This window comes from Rhinoraja longicauda, chromosome 18 (assembly GCF_053455715.1).
Source record: "Rhinoraja longicauda isolate Sanriku21f chromosome 18, sRhiLon1.1, whole genome shotgun sequence".
In the NCBI taxonomy this organism is placed as follows: domain Eukaryota; kingdom Metazoa; phylum Chordata; class Chondrichthyes; order Rajiformes; family Arhynchobatidae; genus Rhinoraja; species Rhinoraja longicauda.
In genome coordinates, this window is record NC_135970.1 from 26,250,357 (window position 1) to 26,278,301 (window position 27,945).

General features: G+C 40.9%; 1 protein-coding gene and 1 long non-coding RNA gene across 4 annotated transcripts in view; one reads left to right on the top strand and one right to left on the bottom strand.

Moving 5' to 3' along the window:
• The window catches only part of LOC144602336 (uncharacterized), an 89,006-nt gene extending 81,521 nt beyond the window's left edge, over positions 1-7,485 (bottom strand). The window contains exon 1 of the long non-coding RNA XR_013548436.1: positions 7,260-7,485. This is a non-coding gene — a long non-coding RNA (uncharacterized LOC144602336). The remainder of the gene's footprint in view (positions 1-7,259) is intronic.
• Positions 7,486-7,882: 397 nt separating this feature from the next.
• Positions 7,883-22,792, top strand: tollip (toll interacting protein). Of its 3 annotated transcripts, none has more exons than XM_078415343.1 (7): positions 7,885-8,064; positions 9,426-9,575; positions 12,192-12,374; positions 14,099-14,251; positions 16,826-16,916; positions 20,296-20,316; positions 22,191-22,792. In XM_078415343.1, exons 1-7 carry the CDS (start codon positions 8,029-8,031, stop codon positions 22,403-22,405), a joined length of 849 nt encoding a protein of 282 aa, XP_078271469.1. In that variant the 5' UTR covers positions 7,885-8,028; the 3' UTR covers positions 22,406-22,792. The 3 variants fall into 3 exon arrangements, with proteins under 3 accessions (XP_078271470.1, XP_078271469.1, XP_078271471.1); XM_078415345.1 differs by having other exon boundaries at positions 8,050-8,153; XM_078415344.1 differs by lacking the exon at positions 20,296-20,316 and having other exon boundaries at positions 7,883-8,064.
• The last annotated feature ends 5,153 nt before the right edge of the window (positions 22,793-27,945 follow it).

Genomic DNA, 27,945 nt, shown 5'->3' on the forward strand with positions numbered 1-27,945 from the left:
AAGTTGGCATACTGGGCTAATCCATTTGCTGCCTTTAGCCCATAACCCCCTAATCCCTTCCTATTCATGTATCTGTCCAAATCTATATACTAAAACTCTCGCTTGTTTGTTTGTTTGGTCCTGAACTACAGCCAAAACGGTACACGATAGCGCGACAATTTTAGGCTCACCTTACTCACCGTCGTTCCTTTGGTGCTAATGGAAGAAGTTTCATTGAAATCGGTGTTATATTTTTTAAGTTATTCACATTTTAAAGTTTGAATCTATCTCCTGGGGAGGGAGGGGGGAGGAGGGGGGATAAGGAGGGTTGAGGGGATGGTGGGAGGAGGGAGGGAAAGGGGAGGGAGGGGGGAGGAGAGGGTGCTGCACCAATGCTGGAGAGGTTTGGGCCCCAACGGGTGCACTTGGTCTAGTATCTTTTAAAAGTTGGAATTGTATCCATTTCTATGGCTTCCTCTGGCAGTTAACTCCAGATACAGACTACCCACAGAGTGAAAAAGGGTGTTGCTGAAGTCCCTTTTAAATCTCCCCCCTCTCACCTTAAGCCTATGCCAACAACTTGTACAGCTGCAACATGATGTCCCAAACGCCTTCGGGGATCGCTGGGCGGCACGGACTTGGTGGGCCGAAAAGGCCTGTTTCCGGCTGTATATATATGATATATGATATGATATCACATTGCCCATCTGACTTGTCTGTGGTAACCATGCACCTATACTCCCAGATCTCTCTCTTCTGCAGCACTCCCCAGGGTTCTACCATTTACTGTGCAAGTCCTGTCCTGGTTTAACATACCAAAGTGCAACACCTCACATTTGTCTCAGAATTAAATTCCATATGCCATTGTTTGGCCCTCCTCCTCAAGTAATGTAGATTCTGTTGTAAACTTAGATATCTTTCTCATTGTCCACTAAACCACCAATTTTGGTGTCATCTGCAGATTTATTACGAATGTTAACTGCTTGACATCCAAATCATTAATGCAGACAATAAACAGTGGACCCAGTACTGATCTCTGCGGCACTCCATTCGTCAAAGGCCTCGAATCACAAAGACAACCCTCCACAACTTGGGTGGTGCAAGGGCACAGCCTGTATAGCTGCTGTCTCAGAGCGCCAGAGCTAGGGTGCTGTCTTGGTGAAGTTTGCACATTCACCCTATGACCACATGGGTTTCCTGCAGGTGCTCTGGTTTCCTCCCACATCCCAAAGACATGCTGATTTGTAGGTTAATTGGAGTCTGTAACTTGCCCCCAGTGTTTAGCGAGTGGATATAAAAGCGGGATAACAAATAACTAGCATGAACAGGTGATCAATCGTCTGTTAGTTTAGTTTTAGTTTAGTTTATTGTTACATGTATGGAGGTTCAGTGAAAAGCTTTTTTGTTGCATGCAATCCAGTCAGCCGAAAAACTATACAACCACAGTGTGCAGATACAGGGCTAAGGGAAATGCTGCTGTTGAGTAGAAGTTTAAAAGAGTGGAATGATTGTAATGAATGATTGCAGACCCACTTCTAGGTCCAGCACGCAGAGAATCGCCTGGTTTGGGCACCATCTTGACTGTCGACAGGAACTCGGTGGGTCGAAGGAGCTGTTTCCATTCTGTATCTCTAAACTAAACTAAACTACTTTTTGATTCCTTCCTCCAAGTCATTTTTGAATCTAAACTTAGCTCACTTTGGATTCATTGCGCTCTAACCTTCCAGAGTGGCCTACCATGAAGACGTTGTCAAAGGTCTTACTAAATTCTAGTTAGGCAACGTAAGCGCCCCTTTCCTCATCAACCCTCTTGGTGAACTTTTCAGAAAATTTCAACATATTTGTGAGACATGATTTCCCACCCACAAGGCCATGCCACATGGTCAGTCCATGCCTATCCAACTGCTGGTAGATCCTGTCCCTAAGAGTCCTCTCCAGCAACTTTCCCTCCACTGATGTCAGCCGGCTTGTCTTTGCTGCCCTTCACAAATAACGATGCAACATTGACCACTCTCCAGTATTCTGGAACTTCAACTATTTCTATGAAATTGCACCATCACGAAATACCCAAGTATATAAACCCACAATAAAGATAAACTGAAAATACGCCCTAAATCTACAATATGATATACAAAATGTAAGTGTATTCATTTTGTCCAATATGCCAACCATTCACAAAATAATACTTCAAATTAAAACATAAAGCACCCTTGCTGTACTTTTGAGTCTGGAACATAATTAAAACTGCATCACTGCAAGATAATATTTCATATTATTTCTAACAGAAATATTTTGAGGTTACCAAAGGTAGACACAAAATTTTGGAGTAACTCAGCGGGTCAGGCAGCATCTCAGGAGAGAAAGAATGGGTGACGTTTTGGGTCGAGACCCTTCTTCAGTCTGTAGAAGGGTCTTGACCCGAAACGTCACCCATTCCTTCTCTCCTGAGATGCTGCCTGTCCCGCTGAGTTACTCCAGCATTTTGTGTCTACCTTCAATTTAAACCAGCATCTGCAGTTATTTTCCTGCACATCTTGAAGTTACCAATGTCAGACCTGCTTCCACTAGAGGGAGTAAAGTACATGTTGAAACCAAAGCAGAGAATTGACGGATGCAAGAGTCGATTTGCGGAGAACTCAATGGGACGATCTGCATCTCTGGAGGAAATTGGATAGTCACCTTTTTGGGTTAAGACCCTTAATCTCAACTGAAAGAGTAACCAGTACACAGAAATGAGCATGAAGGGGTGGGGTAAGATGCCTTCATATCGTGGTTGGCCAACGACAAGTCATTGGTAATATTAGTGCCATGGAATTTGAAGTTCGGAACCATTTCTACTTCAGCATCATTGCTATAGATTGGGGCATGTACTCCACCAAGCTTTCTGATGTCGATGACTAACACCTTCGTCTTACAGGCATTGAGGGAAAAGTGTTGAAGGCGGAACTGGAGTTGATAAGTAGAAATCTAATGTAATATCCTTTCTGTCTAGGTGTTCTAGAGGTGAGTTTAAGTTCAGGGAGATGCTGTTGCTGTGGACTTGTTAAAACAGGATCAAGTCTGGTGGAAGGCTGGATTCCAGGACAGGGTAAGAAATTATGCCTTGATCAATTGGCCAAGTGGGCTGAGGAATGGTTGATGGAATTTAATGCAGAAAAATGTGAGGTGTTGAATTTTGGGAAGTCAAACATGGGCAGGACCTACACAGTGAATGGTAGGGCTCGGGGTAGTGTTGTAGAAGGATCAAGGAGTCCTGGCACATAGTTCTCTGAAGGTGGAGTCGCAGGTAGTTTGGGGTGGTCAAAAAGGCTTTTGGCACATTGGCCTTCATTAGCCTGACTATTGAGTATAAAAGTTGGGAGGTCACATTGCAGTTGTATAAGATGTTGTTAAGGCACATTTAGAGGATTGTGTTCAGTTCTGGGCACCATGTTATAGGAAAGTTGTCAAGCTGGAAAGGGTACAGAGAAGATTTACGAGGATGTTGCCAGAACTAGAGGTTCTGAACTATAGGCAGAGGTTGAGTAGGCTGGGACTCTATTCCTTGGAGCGCAGGAAGATGGAGTGATTTTATAGAGGTGTATAAGATCATGAGAGGAATAAATCGGGTAGACGCACAGATTCTCTTGCCCAGAGTAGGTGAATCGAGGACCAGAGGACATAGGTTTATGGTGAAGGGGAAAATATTTAATAGGAATCTGAGGGGTAACTTTTTCACACAATGGGTTGTGGATGTATGGAACAAGCTGCCAGAGGAGGTAGTTGAGGCAGGGACTATTCCAACATTTAAGAAGCAGTTAGACAGGTACATGGATAGGACAGATTTGAAGGGATATGGACCAAATTCTGGCAGGTGGGACTAGTGTAGCTGGGCCATGTTGGCCGGTATGGGCAAGTTGGGCCAAAGGGCCTGTTTCCACACTGTATCACTCTATGACTTGCTAAGCAATCTAATAAGCAACAAGAAAAATAAAAGTGCAGGACAGGTTGAATATATGGGGACAGAAACAGAGCTAACTTCCACTGAAACACCAGTCACCTGGCCAGCTCATTTTCCAATGCAAGGTCTAATATGGTCCTTTCTTGAGTAGGACTAACTACGTACTGTTTCGGGAATGTGTAGGAAAGAACTGCAGATACTGGTTTAAAACGAAGATAGACACAAAAAGCTGCAGTAACTCAGCAGGTCAGACAGCATCTCTGCAGAAAAGGAGTAGGTGACGTTTCGGGTTGAGATCCTTCTTCAGACTCAAAGGGTCTTGAAGGGACTTCAGGATCTGAAGAAGGGCCTTGACCCAAAACGTCACTGATTCCTTTTCTCCAAAGATGCTGTGTGACCCGCTGAATTATTCCAGCATTTTGTGTCTATCTACTGTTTCAAGAAACCCTCTTGAAAACACCAAATAATTTCTGCCCTGTCTAAGCCATTTGCACTCTCCCAGTCAATACTGGGGAAGTTAAACTCGCCCGCTATGACAATATTGTTGCTTTGCATCTTTTCTTAATCTGTCACATATCTGTTCCATATCTGTGGAGTACAAAGTGGTCACCCATTCTGGGTTTAGTTTCCTCAATGTAGAGGAGACCACATTGTGACCACCAAATGTAGTTAATCCACTGTGCTTCCTCTGTGCACCTTTAGTTTAGTTTAATTTGGAGATACAGCCCACTGAGTCTGCGCTGACCAGCGATTCCCGGACACTTACACTATTCCACACACTAGGGACAATTTATAATTATATGACACCAATTAGCGTATAAACCTGTATGTCTTTGGAGTAGGAGAAAATTGAATGGGGAAACCCCACAGGGAAAACGTACAAACTCCGTACAGACAACACCCGTAATCAGGATCGAACCCAGGTCTCTGGCGGTGTAAGACAGCAACACTACCGCTGCGCCACCCTACCTGATGTAATGGATTGATTACTTTTCGTGGTTATAATTTAGTCTCTTTCACATTGGGAAGAACTTGCAAAACTAAATTTTTCACTTTATCACACATGACAATAGTAAACCAATACCAACAAGCATTTTGGGTCTATGGGTGGTGTGGAGAAAGCTGCATCTCCTGTGACTCTATGAGCTGTTGTTGTGAGGAGAAAAATGTGTAGTGATGGAGAGGAAACTAAGCCAGAGCATCTTGGAACAGTCTCTTCGTGATGCTCTAAGATGAGTGGAAGAAATTATGTGTCTAGGGATGTCATCATGTTGGAGATGTCAGTCAGAATTCATTGAATGTGGAAGCTGATGGAGTGGAAAATGAGGACAGAGCTTTGTCCTAGGGAGGGGGGATGGGAAAAAGATGAGAGCAAGAAAAGAGGCATGGTTGGACGTCCAGTTGTCTGGTGGTGGGGAAAGCACAGTTGAGGAAATAGAAAGACACGTCAGAAGCATTTGTATGGAAAGTGGCACAAGAACAAATACTATAGAGATGGAAAAAATGCTAGGATGACATTATTACTGGAAGCAGGATAGGAGGGAATGTATTTAAGTAACTAATACATCCATGGTTTTCTATTCTCTACCTCTCACCAAAAACTTCAAATTATTCAAACTATGGTAACACCTATCCCCCTCAAATGCTGGTTGGGGAATCGTAAGCGGGAAAATTGGATCTGGGATTGGGTTTCTCAGTTTTCACCTTCTACCTGGGGGAGTAGACTAACAGATACTAATTACTTCCATAATGAGGAAACTTTTTTAGAAAGAATGATGAGAATGAAATGGAAAAAAATGGCAGTTTGCTTCAGTATTATCATTTATAAGCAAATAGGAAAAACTAAAACTAAAAGGGAAACCACGTTTGTTCTTCATAACTTTAATATACAAAAATGGTTTAAAATCCCTTAATTAAAGATAGACTTAAAATAATCAAAGAAAATATAGCTTTTGAAATTACTATTTCACATGCAGTTTTATTTATATTTTGAAGTATATTTTGTTAATTACAAGTAACCAAAATAGTAAGTTGCATTTTTAAATTTTCATCTGTTGGTTTATTGACTTAATTGTTTTTAAATGTTATCTCCGTAATGTTACTAGTGCCCAAGGGCTCCAAATCCAGTCTTGTGAGCATCTTATCCCATTTCTGCCATCTTGGCCTAGAACTCCTCCTAAACGTCTCTATTCCCTCTCCCCTCCATTACAGAAAGAAAGGAGTGTTTAAAATGGTTTTCACAACTTCAGGCTATCTTCAAGTGTCTTACATATTACAATGCATCTTTGAATAATGGGCAATTGTGTAATATAAAAGGAGACAGCAAATATACATGCAGAAAGCTCCCGCAAATAATAAAGATAAGGGTCCTGATCCCAAAGCATCTGTCCATTCATCTACAGATCTCCCTGACCTGCTCAGTTCCTCCAGTACTCTGTGTCTTCTCAACCCATATTCCTTCCTCTGGCTTCACATGTGCACGCTTCTTATCCCACTACCTTTGTCTTTTCATCTCTGACCTTGGTCCAACCATATGCCAATCAAACCCTCCCTCACGTACATCTTCCCATCACTTGCTAGGCTTTGTTCCACCCCCACCTGTCTAGTTTACTCCCCCTACTACAATCAGTCTGAAAAAAAGCCCCGACCCAAATTGTCACCAATGCATGGTTCATCCTGTTTTGCTCTGTAAGAGAGGACTCTCTGATTTACGGGCTGTTCCCAGGGACACATTTGGAGACGGACATAAAGTGCTGCAGGAAGATCATGAACTTGGTGAAAGACACTCTTTGGTCTACCAGAAACATGTTGGCCTCCCAGCAGAATGAGATGTCCGTCAGGGAATTTTGCAGACTGGTCCATTCCAGACTGCAGGAGAATGTGCTGAGGGACTCGCTGAAGCTTGGTGCAGCCAATGCTCTGTGAAGGAGGACCACAGTCTTGAGTCCTCCTACTGCAGGATATTGAGGGGCAGAGTCCACTGGGGACACTCCTCAAACAAGGGAATGGAAATCACCCCCAGAGGGCCATACGAGTGGCAAGGGTGCTTGGTTTAAGGATAGTTTACAAACACTATCGAATATGACACTAATGAATATATAGATGCTGAGAATGTCAGAAGAGATATTGTTCTGTTCTTGTTTTGTATACATTGTTTATTCTGAAAAAGTTTATTTTTGGAAATTTAAAAAAATGTTCTCCAGATATGCGGTCTGAACCCGAGTTACTCCAGCACTTTGTGTCTCTCTCGTATCGTGATGTTGCTCGAGGATAAATATTGACAAAAACACCAGAAATTAAAAACCCTTTGAAACAGACTGACGGAATGTTTTGCATTCACCTGGGAGTGCAGGCAGGTAGGTAGGTCTTCGTTTAACATCTCAGCCAAAGACAGCATCTCTCATAGTGCAGCCTTGTATTACACGAAAAAAAACTATTCTCGAAACTCAATCTCTCCCACCAAACCTTGCCATTTCATCCTCCTCGTCGAGGTTCAAACGTCTGTTTGTCTGACAATGCTTTCCTGAAGAGTTTTTGGAGCGTTTTGCTTGGGCGTCCGTCCAGACCAAAGATACCAGAGGAGCAAGATGGACCACTCGACCCTTCCCCCCCCCACCCAACAAAAAACGTAGTATGTCATGGCGCCATTTTAGTAGGCAGAAACTTGCAGAAACTTGCAGAAACATTTAAAAATAAAAATAACAAAAATCTGTGAATTGATAGACGAGGTATATTCTGCATTTTTAATGGTATCATCACACAAACTGTTTCCCCAAAACACTGATTACACTGCGAGAGGCATAGCGAACAGCTGGTTTTGCTTACTAAAAGGGCGGCTCCTTTGCGTACTACACTTCAGTATAGGCGATTTCAACGGAGTGGTCCATCTTGTTCCTCCAGTATCTTTGGTCCTGCACGCAGGCGGAGTGTGGGAAGCCGGGGCTCGGTCGGCGGCGGCGGCGCGCTGACGTCAGCGGGGCGGGGCGCGGGCTGAGAGCGGACGGCGGTCCGCACCCTGCGGTTGTGAGGAGTCCGACAGCAGCAGCAGCCGGAGCGGGCGGGCTGGAGGGAGGGACCGACCAGGGCATTAAACTCACAGTCTCCCCGACATGGCGGCCACTACTATCGCCACCCAGAGAGGCCCGGTAAGCTGTCAGTAACCGACACCCAGCCCGCCGCGACCCATCTCCCAGCCCGGTCCCTCTCCCGCCTCGGTCTACCCTGCCGCGGCCTGGTAAGGAGCGGATATTTGTGGCCCCGAGCGCCGCTTCGGCAGCACCACACCCGGTGCAGCGGCGGCAGTTTCGGCTGGTTGACGCTTCCTTGAATCGTGTTCATGTCCAACAGCTGTTTTGCAATTCACTGTGTGAAATACTGTGCTGCCATTTCCAGTGTGTTATTAGGTTATTTAAACACCATGAAATCTGGTAATCAGACTGACCCGGTCTGGGGAAGGTGTTTTATATCCGTCTACCTGGTAACTCAAAAGTGGCATTATCATGACATGAGACGGTCACGGGATTCCAATATTTGTAAACCTAATGCTATTCACGAAGGCCACACAATTCTCTTTCGTTTTACAATCACGTGTTTAAGAATGTTTTTAATTTTTGTTGTCAGCTGCGATTGAATGTTTTCCTCGGGGTTTCATCACATGACATCTCCACCGATTACCCCATCTGCTGCTCCCGGAATCAGTTGTCAAAGCTTTCATCCGTGATGGTCAAAGATTGTTCCCCTTTTCCAACATCTTTAAATTGGGTTTTTTTTTAAATGATGATGAAGGCCAATGTACCACCTTATCTACCCGTGTCGCATTTTTCAGGGAACCCTCTGTTCAACAACACTCCCTAGAGCGATACCATTCATGGTGAAGGTCCTGCCATGGTTTTGCTTCCCAAAATGCAACACCTGGCACATCTGCATTAATTTTCAGCCATTCTTCAGCCCACTTGGCCAGCTGATCAAGATCCTGCTGTCATTTGTGACAGCCATGTGCACTATCTATACCACCCAGATCATCAAAGTGGAACAGTCTTGCTTAATTTTGCGCAGTAGTCAGTGATAAGGCTTTGCTTTTGTGTTCCTGATGGGACCCTTGCCAAGCATCTGAAATCATTGAATACATGGGGCACTCAAAAAACAGGAAGGGTTAAAATACATGCAATATTCTGAACTAGGAATTACAGACTGTGTTTGTGGTCAGTCATTTAGAAATACGATGTGACTATTTTTCACTTGTTTTTATTAATTTTGTTAATAATTGGTTGTTAATTGTTGCTATTCATAACTGCGGAGCAGTGCAGATTTGTACTCTGTGTATATATATATATATATATATATATGTGGCAGATTTGGGTTTTTTTGGCAAATGAAAGGAATCAAATGGTATGAGAAATAGGAAGGAGGTGTTCAGATTGAAGTGTGGCTCTATTATGTTTTACTGTCAGTTAATTATGGAGTATGTGGAAAACAACTAAATAATTGAACTGTTGCTCTTTTTAAGGTGTTCATTGGAGAATTGCCTCAAGATTTCCTTCGCATTGTACCAACACAGCAGCAGCAACAAGTACAACTTGATGCACAGGCAGCTCAACATTTACAGTTTGGATCAGATGCAGTTACCATGGGCAGACTAAGCATCACAGTGGTACAGGTAGAGAATTTTTAAAGCACAAAACTGCTTTGCTATCAGAAATGGGCATGGGTGCATGTGCGAATCCTGCTTATTTGCTAATAATGAAAAAATGATCTACTCTCCCAAAATGCTGCATAAGTTGTTTGTTGTATCCTGGTAAACCATATCTGCCTATTCCTGCACTATCTTTACTAACTGTAAAGTGTTGCAGTCATTTAATTGGAAAACAGTTTATCTTGTGTGTGTCGACCCAAAACGTCACCCATTCCTTCTCTCCAGAGATGCTGCATGTCCCGCTGAGTTACTCCAGCATTTTGTGTCTACCTTTGGTTTAAACCAGCATCTGCAGTTCTTTCCCACACATGGAAAGTTGCCAGTCAAATGGAATAGTTTGTCCTCGGTGGTATAATTTTTCTTGTGCTATTGGAGCTGCACTCATCTTGATAAGTGGAAAGCATTCCATCACCCTCTGATTTGTGCTTTGTGAAGCACAAAATATGTAGAGGACTCGAAGATGAATATTACAACAGAATATACGGGCCTCCAGACTACTTTCATAAGACAGATTTTGTCTTATGAAAGAACATCCTGAAAGTTTCATAATCACCAGTTATTTTTTTATTGATTAACTGAATTTGAACTCAGAAGCTGGCATAGTGAGATTTGCTGGTCTTTAGTCCAAGTCTCTGGATTATTTCAAAATAACTAGTACGTTGTTATAGCTATAGGCTGCCAGATAGAGAGACAGATTTGTTTATTGTCATATACACCAGGGTGCAATGAAATTCCTTGCGAATATTCCTACCAGCTGGTATGCACAGGTCCTGAGATTGTGGCTAAGGACTCTATCCTGGCCAATTGTTTTCCTTGAGTTCACTCTTAGAAAAGCCGATTTTACAGTGACAGTGGGTATCCCCATTGCATCCGAGGCTGTTGTAGTGGAATTATAGTAATGTAATAATAGTCAAAGGTGTTTGGACCTCGGGCGGGACAGGAGACGTGTCTACAGTATTTTGGTGGCACACTCTTGAGGTTGAGATGGATATTGGCCATACAGTCATGGTTGTACAGGAATTGAGCAAGGCTTGGGTGTACAGGAATTGAGCGAGGCTTGAGCACACAACTTTGAGGGGCACCAGTGTTGAGGATCAGAATGGGCGAAATGTTATGACTAATTCTAACCGACTGAGGCCAAAGTCCAGGATTGTAACTATAAGTTTATTTGGTATAATGATGTTGAAGGCAGAGTTGTCATTAATTAATAGCATCCTGAAATAAATGTTCTTGCTGTCTGTGATCAGGGCTGAATGTAGTGCAAGGGAGATGACGCCTTCTGTAAAGCTCTTCTGGTTGGCAGATTGCAAGGTGTCTAAGTGGGATGGGCGGGGGGGGGGGGGGGGGAGAGAGAGGAAGATGGCAATGTATGGCAAGCGATAGGTGGATACAGGTGAGGGGGGAAAATGACAGATAGTGGAGTGACAAAAGTAGAAGTGAAATGGAGACAAAAGGGGGTCAGAAGAAATGCAAACCTTCTAGCTCTGCATGATACTCCTTTTTCCTTATATGATGCCCTCCATCAGAGTGAAGATGGGTGCCGAACCAAAACATCGTCTGTCCATTTGCTCCACAAATGTTGCCTCCAGCAATTTGTTTTTTTTGCACAAGATTTATTTGCTTCATTGAAAATGCCTACTAATTCAAATTGTGAGTGAGGATCCAATCAGATTATTAGATTTTTCACTTTCAATCATCCTGATTGTTAGTTAAAGATGCCAAAAAATGCAGATTTTATTGAGTATGAAAATAAGACTGGAGTAGAATTCTTGGTATTCTCAATAGACTCATCGTTGCCTTCCTGTTTTGAATATTCACATTTAAAATGATCCCACATGAACTGCAAGCTTAAAATCAAAAAGCTCATGTTTGGAAAAATCCGTCATAGATCTTCACAAATGTAATTAAATGAAAGATTAGAAAGAAATCATGTTTGTTTTTGCAGATGAAAATTGACAAAATCTATCCCACTTTTATTGTGTCCTCTCTCACCCAACTATCTACTTCCCTCCCTTCCTTTGTTATCAACAAAGCCATTTTTTTTGATAACAGAAAATGTTTTAATAGACTGCCTGCTCAGTGATTCGGAAAAGCTGACATTTGGATGTCTATTATGGTGATGATGACATTTAGATGATGACATTTAGTGAGTAATCTATGACTCACTGCAACATTGTGTTTAGGTTTGAAACATTTAAATATTATGTAGCAAGATTTAATTGTCCCCTCTTCTTTACTGTTTTTTATTCACTATCTCCCTCCAACAAAGAGAGTGCATGCTATTCATTAACATATGGAATTGCATTACCCTATTTCTGCATTTGTTTGAAATAATGGCCAAACATCTTTGTACTTTAATAGGAAAGCTATCTACTTGTAGTCTGGAAATTATGTGCCCCTTAATGATGACAGAATTGTAAAATTATGCCTTGCGATACAAGCCCTGATTTGGATCTATATGAGCAATGAATTTCATGCAGTACTTAGCCTGTGTTGGCGTCAGCAAGACTGGAATTTGTGCAGCTTTTTGATGGAACGTGTTATATTTTATTTATCTAATTTTACATGTAAATTCCTCAGGCAAAACTGGCAAAAAACTATGGAATGACACGCATGGATCCGTATTGCAGAATGCGTCTTGGATATGCTGTATATGAGACACCTACAGCTCACAATGGGGCAAAAAACCCAAGATGGAACAAAGTTATACAGTGCACTGTACCACCTGGGGTTGATTCGTTTTATCTGGAGATATTTGATGAGGTGAGTTTCTTAAGGTTTTTCATTCATAATATTTTGTATGCCATGTTTTTCAGCAGAACAATCTTTGCTCAGAATCCAGATTTCAGTTTTAAAATGTCTGCAAGTTTGTAGACTTCCGTACTTTATTCTGCCATCTTGGGCTCCAGTGACCTGGTTACAATTCCAATCTCTGGTGCTGACTACTCAGAGTTTGCACGTGTTCTGCCTATCAGTGAATTTTCTTTGGGTGTTGTAGTTTTCTCTTATTTCCCAAAGGTGTGTAGGTCAATAGGTTTATTGGCTACTGTACATTTCCCCTAATATGAAGGTGAGTGGTGTGCCTTCTAAATGGGGAGCGCGATGTTTGGCATGGACTTGGTGGACCAACTGTTCTGTGTGGGCCTCTGATCTGGCATGGAGGTCCTTGCCGCTGTTTTGTTTACATATTTGCTTAATCTTTTTACAGGTTGAACACCAATTTTCTGGCATCCTCTGTTCCAGAGCCTTTATGGATTATCCATTTTTTCTGGGCCAACAGAGGTCACGTGATAATGAAACAACAATACACCATTGCCCACTAATGACACCCCTCCCGTGTTTCCAAAGCACCATGAAGTGCCAGAAACTTAACTAAAACAAACATAAAATGTAAACTCAATGTGAATGGAATGACCTGCTGACCTAATCCCGGTTCCTACCATTTTCCCTGCCGTTTAGAGCCCCAGCTTATGACATCACTCCCGACTTGCAAAGTGCACCAGTGAGCCCCTCTTCACTCACTGCACAGTTGTAGCCCCTGGGGACAGCACTTTCTTTGGGTTCTTGCCCACTCCTCGTGCAATCGAGGGTTTACTGTATTGTCTTTGCAAAACAGGAAAGATCGAGAGCATAGTTCATTCTTACACAACCGGAAAGAGCACTCGCCACTTGCAATGCCATCTGTAGCCGCTCATGGAATTTCAACTCTCGTAATTTTGTCCGGATTATGGATGGGGGCCGGGGCACCAGTTGCCAGAAAATCGGTGTTCTACCTATATTTTTAAAAATGCTCCTCATAATGGTGATGGTGCTTACTCAGTCATTTTTGCCATTAACCAGTTTGGATAGGTGGTTTTCTATTCAAGCATATGTAATTTCATTAATACGATGAACGCAGTGTGTTCCCTTCAGTGATCCTTAATTTAAGTTAACAGTCTCTTATGAAGACGTTTATCTCGTACCTTGATACACTCCTGTTCTTTTAGTTGGAAATAATTTGTGTTTTACACATCAATGATGGTTTCTACTGGTAAACTTAAAATTTTCAAAGTGTTTGCCACTTTTTGCAGAGTAATGTTCTCGTTTCCTGATATTAGGCAAACTGATCAATAATCTCCAGGTTGTTCTTTCTCGCCTTTAAGCAGCAGAATGACCCATTGGATTTTCCAATCTGAAGGTACAGTTCTGAAACCAAGATGGTAGGGTGCCTGTGTAAATACATTTCTAGTGAACCCTAGACCAGCTTATATTTGAAATTGTCCGGGTTGGAATGATGGATTTCAGCTAAAGAAATTTTCTGTGCTTAGCAGATTTTTACAAACTCTATCCATGTACAACAAATCAAGGAATGTGGTTACATTTTAATTAAATCTTGTTTCTTTTCCATTCCAATCTTTGAAAAAATACTTTATTGACAGATGAACTTTAAAACTTGCCTTTAATTTCATTGGCATATATTTTATTAAACATATATTTTATACTTGCAGCGAGCTTTCTCCATGGATGATAGAATTGCTTGGACTCACATAACTATCCCAGAATCGCTAAAAGAAGGGAAGGTGGTGGATGAATGGTACAGCCTTAGTGGGAGACAGGGTGATGACAAAGAAGGAATGATTAACCTTGTTATGTCATATGCAGTAAGTGAAACCTAAATCTTTTCACTTTTACTTTAAACATGTTGATATGGTTTTTTGAGAAGGAATGTCTTCACTGATTTTTTTTTTTGAAGACTTAACCAAAAAGGTTGATGAGGGCAGAGCTGTAGATGTGTACATGGACTTCAGTAAGGCGTTCGACAAGGTTCTGCACGGTAGGCTGTTCTGGAAGGTTAGATTCCATGGGATCCAAGGAGAGATAGCTGGATGGATAGCAAATTGGCTCCATGGAAGGAAGCACAGGTTGCGTCTCAGACTGAAGGCCTGTGACCAGTCGTGTGCGTCAGGGTTCGGTGCTGGGCCTGTTACTGTTTGTCATCTACCTCAATGAGAACATACAGGGCAAGATTAGCAAGTTTGCTGACGATACAAAACTTAGTGGTTTTGCAGATAGTGAAGATGGTTGTGAAAGGTTGCAGCAGGATCTGGATCGATTGGCCAGATGGGCGGAGGAATGGTTGATGGAATTTAATACAGAGAAGTGTGAGGTGTTGCATTTTGGGATGTTGAACAAGGGGAGGACCTACACAGTAAATGGTAGGCGTCTGGGTAGTGTTGTAGAGCAGAGGGATCTAGGAGTACAGGTGCATGGTTCCTTGAAGGTCGAGTCGCAGGTAGATAAGGTGGTCAAAAAGGCTTTTGCCATTTTGGCCTTCATCAATCAGAGTATTGAGTATAGAAGTTGGGAGGAAATGGTAGTTGTATAAGAAGTTGGTGAGACCGCATTTAGAATATTGTGTTCAGTTCTGGGCACCATGTTATAGGAAAGGTGTTGTCAAGCTTAAAAGGGTTCAGAAAAGATTTACGAGGATGTTGCCAGGACTGGAGGCTGTGAGCTATCAGGAGAGGTTGAGTAGGCTGGGTCTCTATTCCATGGAGCGCAGGAGGATGAGGGGAGATCTTATAGAGGTATACAAAATCATGAGAGGAATAGATCGGTTAGATGCACAGTCTTTTGCCAAGAGTAAGGGAATCGAGGTCAGAGGACAAAAGTTCAAAGTGAAGGGGAAAAGATTTAATAGGAATCAGAGGGGTAACTTTCACACAACGGGTGGTGGGGTTATGGAACAAGCTGCCAGAGGAGGTAGTTGAGGTTGGAACTATCCAATTGTTTAAGAAACAATTAGACAAGTACATGGAAAGGACAGGTTTGGAGGGATATGGACCAAGCGCAGGCAAGTGGGATTAGTGTAGCAGGGACATTGTTGGCCGGTGTGAGAGAGTTGGGCTAAAGGGCCTGTTTCCACACTGTATCAGTCTATGACTCTATGACTAAGTAGAGTGGTAAAGAAGGCATAAGGTATGCTTGCTTTCATGGGTCGGGACTTTGTGTATAAAAGTCAGGAAGTTACGATGCACCTTTTATAGGACTTTAGTTAGGCCTGGTCGCCCCACTATAGGTAAGATATGGAGGTTTTGAAGAGAGTGCAGAAGAAGTTTACCAGAATGCTGCCAAGACCAATTCTTATCTGCCTGCACATAATCCATATCATTCCATTTCCTGCATATCCATATACCTATTCAAAAGACTCTTAAATGCCACTATCGTATCAGTCTCAACCACCATCTCCGGCAGTGCATTTGGGCCATCAACACCCTCTGTCAAAAAAAAACCTTGCCCTGCAAATCTTCTTTAAACTTTGCCCCTCTCACCTTAAAGCTATGCCCTCTAGTATTTGATTTTTCCATTCTGGGGAAAAAAGGTTTTGACTAATCTATTTATGCCTCTCATATACTTTATATACTTCTATCAGGTCTCCCTGCAACCTGTGTCATTCCAGAGAAAAATAATCCATCTGTCCAAAGTATATAAAAATTATTAATTTTGATCATTGGATTGGTGGGCAGAATGGTATGGTTTAAGCTTGAGCAAGGGTTGGAGTTTATGTAGTGAAGTCTGTATTTTAGGGCCTTGTCAATTTGAAGCACAGCTGCCAATAGTGTAGCTATTTAAATTTGGATGACTCTAGCTACCTCAGGAGTTTTATGGGGCTGATTGGGGGAGGAGGAGATTGTGAAAAGTTTTACCGTATAAGAGTTAATGGTTATTGAATGGTTATTGATCAGGGCATAGATGACCTAATTTAGAGGATAGAACATGGGAGGCCAGGCAGGAGTGCTGCAAAACAATTAAATTAAATTTAGCATAACCAAGGGAGATGAAGAATGAGCTAGGATATTCTGAGTCATGCACCTGTATTTCATTTTTGCATGTCCTGACACTTGTTACAGAAATCTACTTGAGGTATTCATAATTTGTACCAGTAACTCCAAATTATATTGGTCATATATTACCCAATATACAGTATATATTACCCATTTTCCAAATTCTTGGATACAGTCATATGCAGAATTTGCTCTGAGATGTTGCTCTAAGTTTTGTTCCTTTCCATTTAGAAAAAAATTCTACCGTGTAATACTGATACAGTTGAAAGAAAGATTGTGTGGGATAATTTGAGAATTAGCTTTTCAATCATTTAATTCATTTAATTTTACAACTTTGGGAGGAAGATGCTGCACTCCTGTAATTCATACTTTCTTTGTTTTTTCCAACAGACATTGCCACCAAACATGTTGGTGCAACCACAACCAGTAGTGCTGATGCCTACTGTCTATCAACAGGGATTAGGATATGTGTCAATTACAGGTATGGTTAAACCTTTCTAATTCTTATTGTAATATTCCAGCCTGTTTGTATCCAGCAAGATGTGCGTAGTTCAAATAACCATCTTAAAATTATTTATGAACTATGTTTAAGTTTGGAGTATGTGTATGTGACAAATAAATTTGACTTGACTTGACTTGACTTAATCTCACTCCTCAATGCTCCTGTATTATATCGTTCATTGATCAGGATAACTAGATCCATACCCCTCCCACTACTGTAATTCCCTAGTTTGCAAATTACAAACCCTCTGGATTTCAAGTGCACTCCAGATTATGAACCTGCCTTGCAGTAAACTGTTCATTTACACCATACTGCTCACTACAACTTGAAAGGTCTCCTTCCGGAACCATAGTTTTGTAATTATCCACCTTGCAGACATAGCCCTCATCCACAAAAGCAGTTCACACAAGACACTTGCTTCATAACAGGAAAGAAATCCTAGCCTGCTTTAATTGCAATTATATCTTCCAGTCACAGACAATGGTTTAGTTAATTTCTTCCTGTTAACTCGCCCATCCTTTCTTATCTGCTTTCATCCTTGACTTTTCCCCAAATGTGCATTGGCCTGGAAGTTTTCAGATTAATTTCCTGAATTTTATTTGTATGTTTCTCAGTCAAGGATGTAGATGCAATAGGAGCTTCATGCAGCCTATGTGGATTTGGCAAGTGGGGAAATCAACTAAAGTTCCTTTCTAATTGTTCTTGATATTTGAATTCATTTAATTTATGAACTGTGGCATGAGGGACGTGCCAAAGGGTGACAATGCTTGTGGAAAGATCCTCATCATGAGCTACTGTATTCAGGAGATTGGGGCTAAATGGGACAGTATCTTAAATTTAAATTCTCATGCCATTTTGTTTTCTTCTTGCCTGTTTGGATGTTGGTGTTAGTTGAAATTTTGTTTGTTTAATTAGTTTTGATTTAGCATCATCTCTCCTATCCGTATTTGTTTTGTTAATGACTATGTCCTTCAACTGACCGGGAATATTTTTTCACTCCAGGCATTCGGTGTGTACAGTATTGAGCAGAATGGACCGTAGAAAACCTGATTACTAGTAATTACTAGTAATTCAGTATCATAGTGGGGAGAAAGAGTGAATCCAAGTTGAGGTTGGGACTGTAATCCTAGGTTTGGATCACTTCCCACCTAAAAGTTAGCAGTGAACATGTACACAAGCACCTCTATAATTTCTAGAATCAGTCTGTTTACAGTCTGAAATTTGTTAGAGGCACCCATTTAAATATTACAGGATCTGCCGTTGAATTTGTTTTATGATTTGAATTGTCATTATCTTTTGTCTTTTTACCTTTAAAATTTTTTTTGAACTTTCATTTAAAATGTAATATAATTTTCCAGTTGCCAAGAATATAATGATTGAAAAGGTTATGAACTTATTGTAACTTTATTAGAGCTCGGTAGAAATCTGCCATGCTAGTTTAAGCGCTACATAGCAGGAAAGAACTGGCTGATTAGCTTTGCTCATCTCATCTCAATCTTTTGAAGCAGTAGAGGGCAGAATTAGCACTTTTGCTTTAAAATCTCAGATCATGAGAGAAATTTAACAAAAAACAATTCTTGATGAATATTCATGCTTAGATACAAATTTGAAAGTGCAGTGAGATGTGAAACTGCAATGGCTATTTACTGCTGCGATGAACAATTTATGTGAATACTTTTAACATAGAAACACATCCCTAGGTCCTTTAAAAATATGAACACCTTACCAACGAATTCCATTGTGAGGTCAGGTGATGGATGAACAAAACTAGGATGAACATGGAAAATCTGCCCAGAAAGCTTTGAAATAATTAACTTTGGAGATTGCAGAAGTTTGAAAGGAGGAATCCAGTAAGAGTTGGGATGTGGCAGGGGCAGGAGGTCTTGTAAATCATATCGGGCAAGATGATCTAGCCTGCCAACAGGCAGTTGTGGTAGTGGCTGCACAAACCTAATGGTGTTTCTGATTTCAAGGTGGGTGAGCTGTTGGAGGTGTGCACTGATTGTTGAACTACTGGCCTTTCAATTTCCAGAGTGGCCCTTAGTTATTGCACTCTCTAGATCTCTGAATCTCTTGGCCTTTGCACTAGAGATCAACTCTACCAGCAGGGTTAGCAACTATGACATTTTGGGTAAATTGTACATCAGGAGTCTTCCTGTTGAGAAAGACTATGAAGGAAGAGGGGAGCTGGTGCAGACAAAGGAGTTGGGTAAGGAATATTGTGGCATATTTCGAATCTCTTGGGAGAATGATTGCCTGTTGAACTGAAAGATAAGCCATTGTTGTCCTCCGAATGAGAGAGAATATATGCATTAAAATATAACCATAATCTCTATTTCACCTATTAACATTTGAAGAGTGTTTTGCAATTAGAAAAGTTAGCTGCCCTGCAGCTTTAATTTTTGCCTCTGCCATCCTTACAAGTATTGCCTGCAGCACAGGGAGCAGTAAAATAGCTCTGATTTTGTTTTAGTTGTTATGTAGGTTGGGTGTGGTGCATCAACTTAATCGGCCCAACATTTTTGTTTTGACAACATTCTCGCCTCTTATTCTTTGTCCTTATATTTGCTTGGCATATTCAATGGTGTAGATTTGGTGTAGAAATTATATTTTTTGTGTCAGTGTCTATGGTTCTGCTGTCATTCAGTTTAGTCTTATATAGAATGATGTGCATTTAAGGCTGTGAGTCAGGGACCAATATTGGAGTAGGCAGGATGTTCTAGTAAGAGAGATTAAGGAGGCCAGATATCCTGCCAGTTGCCTATACTGCAGTGCCCAATTTGGGACTTAGAAGTCTAACTGTAAAAATTATCAACACTTAATTTCTAATGGTAAGAAATCTTCAGTAGCAGCAATCACATGTAATGAATCAATTTACATTTACTTAATGGTTAAAATTTGTTTTGGTCATCCTACTGTGCTCATCTTATTATTAAAGTTAGAGTAGGTTTTGTATATTGTAACATGCTCACAACAGGTTATTTAAGCTGGGCAAGTAGTCATTTAATGTTTGCATACTTAACAAAATGCTCATAACTAAGCTCCATATTTCTGATCCATTTATATTTTAGACGTTGTATAGATTATAATGTTTAACCTACTAGTCATTGTCATCCAGTTACCATTTGAAATCCTTTCTAGTCCATGGCACTTTTACAATGCATATTTTAATATTTGCGTAGGAATGAGAGGATTAGAATCTGCAGTGCATGAAATAATGGGTGTTGTGGCTTGTTGAGTACAATCATTTATAATACTTGTTTTGCTAGCTTACTAATAAACTCAGAATTTTCTGACATGTTATTAATGTTCCTCCTTGGTGTTTTGCTGCTTTCAATTTCCTTATTTCCTACTTCAGGGCTTGAGTATTTTGCACTGGGTAAGTTTTGAGAGAATTTTCTCGCAGGGTAAAATCTTTGCATGAACACCTTCAATATGCATTTGCTTTAAAGTGGCTGTTGCATAATATTTGCAGTATATCAGTAAATGAAAGATAGCTTACGATCTAACTAATTTGGTATCGATAATATTTTTATACTTTGCAAACTAAATCTACACACCTGCCTATATTGCAGGCAACATGTTTTGCTCGCATAATAGGTGCACACTTTATAAACATATTCCTCGCTTCACTACCAAATAAAACTTGCACAAAAAACCTCCCTTACTTGAAAGTTTTTAAATACACCTAGTATTGATTTATAGAGGTACCATTTTTAAACCATCAGTTAAATTTGTAGTTTGTAGTTTTGTGGAAATTATACTGGCATAATAGACAATTTGAAGTTCAAATACCATTTCTGTGAATACTTGTGCACAAAATTATTCAGTTGGTCAAGTGTAGTTTGTAACTTGTCAGAATGACTGTATTAAATAAACAGCCTGTGTTAATTAACTTTCAGAAGTGCTACATGTTATTGATATACCAGTAAAGTAAATGAATCACTTGTAAAATTGCAGGCTGCTTTGTCAAAAAAGGTTTATAGGTACATCACTTAACCCTCGGGATGCATTCCCAACAGCATGAACATTACTGGATAACTGGTAAAAGGGATCATTATACAAGTGGAGGTTATTGTTGCAGTATCAGGAACATAGTATGAATCTCTTCTCCAACAGCAATGTGTTTGAGCACACAGCCCTCAGCTGGCACATCCCCACCAGTGACATGGTTAAAATGATTCTTGCTTCCTGACTCAGTGTGAAGTGAACCACCAAGGCAATATCCAGTTGCTGCCTCATGTTGGGCATTTAGTTACTCAGAGATGCAGAACTAATGGCTGTACTCGGATCAATAAGATAAATGTGGGCAGTACTGGGGACCGACATCTTCTGTTCAGTATGTTGTCAGACCAACTAGATCCGACGGTCTTTCTCATCCCCCTCGTTGGCTTGGAGATGATGGAAATTGATGTTCCAACCATATCCTGCCCCTATCCCTCAGTTTAACTGTATAGTATCTCGGTCATGTAGATACAGCTAGTTTAACCCAGCCCTCACAGGCAAATCTCTGCCTGTTGGCCTAACGACTCACTCCATACAAAGCTCGATAGCGATGTGATCACCATTTTACTGTAGGAACACCAGCTTACAGCAGGAAATTATCCCATGTTTCCGGTGCAGTAGTATCAGAACATAAAGTCTTTTTAAAAAAGGTATTAAGAACCTTAATACATGTGATTGCTCAAACTCCAGGACAAAGAGAGTATTCTTCAATAGTGTTCACATCGGTGTTCTGAGGTATTAGTGTATTGAAATTTAAATAGTTTCATTGACAACGCATACAATTTATTTCTAGGGTACTAACTGGCTATTAATAAGGCTACCTAGAAATCTTTGATGTTTAAGAATATTATTGTAATTTAAAATTATGCTCAAAAAACATACTGATCATTTTAATTTCCATAATCCATGAACAGGATATTAGACAAAATTGTAAAGTTTGATGTCCAGTACAAGCAATTCCATTTTAAAAAATCATAATTTATAGTTTATCTTGCAACAATGTTCATTCTTGCCAGTACTATAAATAGTTTACCCGAACAGATATATGCAGTAAATCTAATTCAATGTGATATTATTAAAGGATTCTTTTTCCCCTAGAATTTCACATTTGGTAAGCTATCAATGTACAAAATGTCACTTTGCTAAGGCTGGTATATTGCATGCTGAGCCATCTTCCATATCATTGTTGTACTAATCATTTACTCCAGATTTTTGGCATGTTGTATTAAATATTCTTGAATTTACTAGGTGTGCCAACTGTCTACACACAAGGAATGATCCCTGTTGGAGCACCAACACAGGTTTCTGCTCCACAAAGTTTGTACAGTGAGGGAGATCTCAAATCCATTCAGGACATGTTCCCCAACATGGACAGAGAAGTGATCCGCTCAGTGTTGGAAGCACAGGCAGGCAACAAGGATGCAGCAATTAATTCCTTGCTTCAGATGAATGAAGAATCGTAGAAATATGTGCAGTCAATGTTGCCAAGACTCCATCATAACCTAAGTATTTCTGCATCAAAGACTTTGAGCTTTCTCTCTGCAGATATATCTGGTTTAAGAATGCACGTGTCCAGTAATCAGCACATTGTACAAAGTTTGTAACTGTATTAAACATGAAAAGCATTCCATAATCTTAGTGCATATGTTTAAGATCAGAAATGCAGATGAAATCGCCTTGTGCATATTGCTTATTGAAAGGTTCCCCACAGAGCTTTAACTTGATGCTTATGTTTTTGCAATGGGCCTGTCATGTATTCTGCAGCATTATGTGTACATTGTTCAGCTGTCAAATGCTTTAACAGAAAATTGTTATGAGTTTATTAAAAATGTATATTAGTTGGAAATATACCAGAGTTAAATAGTCATATTAATTACTTAACTTCCACAATAAAAAACAAAATTGTTTGGGGATGGGGATTAAATGATAGTGGGGAAATTAAAACTTATGCATGGTGGGGAGTGAGATGCAAGCATGCTGGGGGAGTGGTGGAGTGATAAACAGCAATGATATGAGCAGTACTTTACCTATCAGTCATACTATCAAAAGAGTAGTGTTCTGGCATTGTAAAATCTAATTTTCCTGGCCATCCCCACCAGTTGTCATTTCCAGGCAAGCTTTCAAAAGGTTTGAAGTTCTTCAGAAGTGTTGCGTATAAAATAACATCACATGCACCACAGGTGGATATTGCACAATTCTGGGGCCATGAAAATTACCCAGTTGTGGGAAAAAAATTATACAATTGTTTTCTAGGCACTACATGAAGATTGCAGTAGCATTCCCTATGATTGGATTTGATTAAGCTATTGGTAAAATTGTTATCCTCCTTTATAACTCTTACCTGCTTCGATCAAGAACCAGTGGCCATTTTTTTCACACACAATGTGATGAAACGAACTGCCACAGGATAGTTGAGGTGGGTACTATAACAACATTTAAAAGACATTGGGACAACATGCATAGGAAAGGTTTGGAAGAATATAAGCCAAACGCAGGCAGATGAGACTGGTGTAAATGGGGCACCTTGGTTGGCATAGGCACGTTGGGCCAAAGAGCCTTTTTCCATGTTTGTGACCCTAAATCCTAAAACCAGTGAAGACCTTCAGTCACAAACCCACAGCCTTGGAACCCTCTTCTGTATAGGACCTTGAAGATGCTGTAATAATAGAAGTCTCAAAAAAGGAGACAAGCTTGACTAGTAATTAGAGGGTTCTCCCGGCAAGCCTTATAGGGAGTCATTATCAGGATCCTCCTCAACCTTTTGCTCCCAGTGACCAAAGAATAGGTCCCCAAACTACAACATATATTCACTTAATTTAGTGAATTCGCCATCTAACAACTCTAAGGTACAATGCAGGGAGCTGCACTACCCACTATAAATTGTCCTTGTCATCCGATCACAGGAGTTCCTCCCAACCCGCAGTTACGTGGCTCATTTTGTACAATCATTTCCCATCCCAGAGTCCCTCGTTTCTCGTCCTGCTTGCCACACCCCTTGCACCTATATACCTCCCTTTGGTTTTACATTTCAGTTTATGTTTTGTCTTTTTTACCCTCTAGTTTTTGTCACTTATCCCACCCATATGCCAATCACTCTTCGCACCCGTATCCACCTATCATTTGCCAAGCTTTGTCCTGCCGATATTTTCAAGCTTTCTCCCCTCAACTAGTCAGTCTGAGGGTCTATTCCCTCCACAGATGTTGACCGGCTGAGTTCCTCCAGCACTTTGTCTTATGCTCAAAGGACGCAAAGTGCTAGAGCAACTCAGCTGGTAGGCAGTATCTCTGGAGAACATGGATGGGTGACATTTTGGGTCGAGATTCAGATTAACTGGGATGGGGGGGATGGGGGAAAGGAGAACAAAGCTGGAAAAGGACAAAGCATAGCAGTCATAGCTAGACATAGGTTGAGTGCATGTTTTACAAAATGATTGTCTAGTCTGCTTGGTCTTGCCAATGTACAGGAGGCCACATTGAGAACACCGGATGTAGTAGATGAGTTTAGAGGAGGTGCACTTGAACCTCTATCTCACCTGGGAGAACTGCTTCTTATTGAGTCCACATCCACAAGATTAGAAATTGTTCAGCTAGAGCATCTAGGCATCTGCATACAATGGCGTCTTGCGCTTCTTGGTGGAAACAGGGCCACGACGTGAACGCTCTTTCTTTGACCACAGGAGAACTGCTGGGGTCCCTGGATGGAGGCAAGGAACAAGGAATAGGGACAGGTGTTACATCTCCTGCATTTGCAGGAGAAAGTACCTGGGGAGGGGATGGTTTGAGTGGGAAGGGATGAATGAACCAAGAAGTTGCAGAGGGTGCTGTCTCTGCAGGTGCGATCACGTTGGAGGTGACAGAAAAGTCAGACTATGATATGTTAAATGCAGTAAACTGGTGGGGTGGTGAGGACCAGGGCAACTATTCTTGTTCCATCTGGGAGAGAGGGAACAAGAGCAGAACTATGGGATAGATAGATGACGGTGAGGGAATCATCTGTAACAGAAGGGGAGAAACCACATTTACTAAAGAAAGAGGACATGTTGGATGTCCGAGAATGGAAAGTCTCATCTTGGGAGCAGATGAGGTGGAGACAGGATTTGAGCGTAGGGAAATAGCATCTTTGCGGGAGGCAGGGTGGGAGTCTGTAGTTTTACAGTAAAGGGCCTGTCCCACTTTAGGGCGATTTTCAAGTGACTGCCGGCAACTGTCAAAGTCGTAGCAGATCGCCAAACTTTTCTTTTACCCGAGGACAATGGCCACAACAATGCCGAGTCAGGTCGAAATTACAGCGTCTTCGGAAACATCGCAAAATTCCCACGCTGTCAATGTTTCTCCGGTGTCCTAATTTTCGCTGAAATCACTGACAAGTCAGTAAATACTTCAGAGTTTTGAACTATAACATCTTGTGTGGGTTACTTAAAAACCAAGCATCACTGTAACAAGGCATAAACTGGATTTACTTCCAGTTTACTAATAGCTGTATTAGAAAAATTAATTTAAAAAGTGGTTAAATGGATTTTTGTGAAAAGTGTGTGGCCATTCTTTGAAAATGTACGGGAGATGCATATCTGGTTTCTGGATTGCATATCTGGGTTGGAAGCACACTTTAAATGTAATGGCTGATGGCCATAAACATCGCAAAATTCCCACGCTTACCTGTCGCCTCCAATCGACCTGTCAAATGTCCTGACGGTAAATAAATTGTGTAAAAAACAAGCATTTTATGGTATTTGAAATGACTTTACTTATTTTAATATAGTGTGCTTCTAAATGCATCTAAGAGAACCTAGCAAACCTGGGGACAGCAGGCGACAGCGCCCGCAATATGCTACGATACCTGGCGACAAGCCAGCTGTCGCCGAGAAATTTCACAGGATGATTTCTCAGCGACGCGCTGAGATCCACTACGATTCTTGGAAAACTCCTCACGATCATGCCCGTGACACCCGACGACAGCCTAGTCGCCGACAGTCGCCTTAAAATCGCCTAAAGTGGGACAGGCCCTTTAGTCTTTGTTCCTACTTGTCAAATTTGTGATTTGTGTCCAGGACTCCCAGGAATACTTTTAACGGCATTAAAACCCCTAAAATTGTAAAAAAGTTACCCTTCAATTAATCCTATTAAATCGTTGCCCTCTCACCGTAAACCGATGCCCTCTGGTTCTCTGATCAAGGGACTGCATTTACCCAATCAATTCCTCTCACAATTTCGTATACTTCTGTAAGATCATCATTCTTCCTCCTGCGCTCCAAGGAATAGCGTTCTACCCTGCTCAACCGCTCCCTTTACCTTTGAGTCCTGGCAACATCCTCGTAAATCTTTTCTGCATCCTTTCCAGCTTGACATCTTTCCCATAACACGGAGCCCAAAACTGAACACAATACTCTAAATGTGGCCTAACTAACGTATTAACTGTAACATGACCCCCAGCTTCTATACTCAATACTCTGACTGATGAAGGCCAAAGTGCCAAAAGCCTTTCTGACCACCCCATCAACCTACCACCTTCAAGGAAAAATGTACCTGCACTCCTAGATCCCTCTGCTTTACAATTTAAATTTCCCCAGTGTGGGACGAATAAAGGAATGAATATATTACAACACTCCCCAGAGTCCCACCATTCACTGTGTAAATCCTGCCCATGTTGAGATTCCCAAAATGCAATACCTCACATTTCTCTGTATTAAATTCCATCAATATTCCTCAGCCCACCTGGTCAAGATCCTACAGCAATTTTTGACAACCATATTTACTATCTACATTACCACCCACTTTTGCATAATCTGCAAACTTGCTAAACATACCATGTATATTCTCATCCAAATCACTGATATAGATGACAAACAGCAATGGGCCCAGTACTGAACCCTGAGGCACACCACTAGTCATAGGCCTCCAGTCTGAAAAACAACCTTCCACCATCACCCTCTGCTTCCTTCCAGTAAACCAATTTTCTATTCAATCAGCTCTCTGTCCTTGGATCCCGTGCGTTCTAACCTTCCAGAGCAGTCAACCATGCTGAATCTTTTGGAATGCCTTGCTGAAATCCATATATACGTCGACAGCTTTGCCCTCATCAACCTTTTTGGTCACATCATCAAAAAAAAGCAGATTCATGATACATGACATCGCACATACAAAACCATGCTGACTGTCCCTATTCTGCCCTTGTCCATCTAAAAGCATGTATATAAATGGATATTGTGTGAACACCCAGAAGAACAAGGGAACTCAGGCGCCTGTTTAGAATCAATGAGGGGAATGGGAGAAAGATGTTGCACTCCTTTCATTGAGAGACTGGCCAAATAAATACTGAATAAGAAGCTAAATAAAAACATATCACGCACTCAATATGCAAGGTAAACTCGAAGTGTTACTTCAAATATATGATAAAAATGAAAACTAAAACACTAAGATAATATTTTTACTTAACTGACAACATAGTTGTTTCATTACATTGGAAAACAGAATCAAACAATGCAATTATTCTGTGATGATAAAGCAAAAAGAAAAATACAGGAACTACTGGAAATCTGAAACAAAAACAGAAAATAATCGGGAGAAAATTATTATTTCAGGCCAATTGCCGTTCATTTGAGAGGTCAACCTCTCAAAGGTTGGCAAATTGAAACGTTAACATTGTTTCTCACCACAGATATTACCCAACTGCTGATTATTTCCAACATTTTCTGTTTTTAATGCTGTTATACACTAGGTTGAAGCCTTGGAGATTGGGGATTTTAAGCTGGGAAAAAGAGATGGTGGATCCAGAAATTATGTTTTCTTTATGGCACCAGATTCTTCCTCGACGAAAAGGCGATTTATTTTCACTCCTATGTAATATTTTGCTGCTCATAATCTGGCCCCTGTACAACAGAGAGGCCAAATGCACTTTTGATCACAACTTTAAGGAACATCTCTGTTAAATTTGCCCGCTTGTGGACACCCTTTATTAACTTTTTCTTACTCAGTGATTTAAAAAATATATATATTTACTTTTGCA

Coding starts and splice junctions, on each gene's coding strand:
- tollip (XM_078415343.1), top strand. CDS start 8,029: ATGGCGGCCACTACTATCGCCACCCAGAGAGGCCCG. Junction 9,576..12,191: donor TAAGCATCACAGTGGTACAG/GTAGAGAATTTT, acceptor TAAATTCCTCAG/GCAAAACTGGCAAAAAACTA. Junction 20,317..22,190: donor GCTTGAGTATTTTGCACTGG/GTAAGTTTTGAG, acceptor TGAATTTACTAG/GTGTGCCAACTGTCTACACA.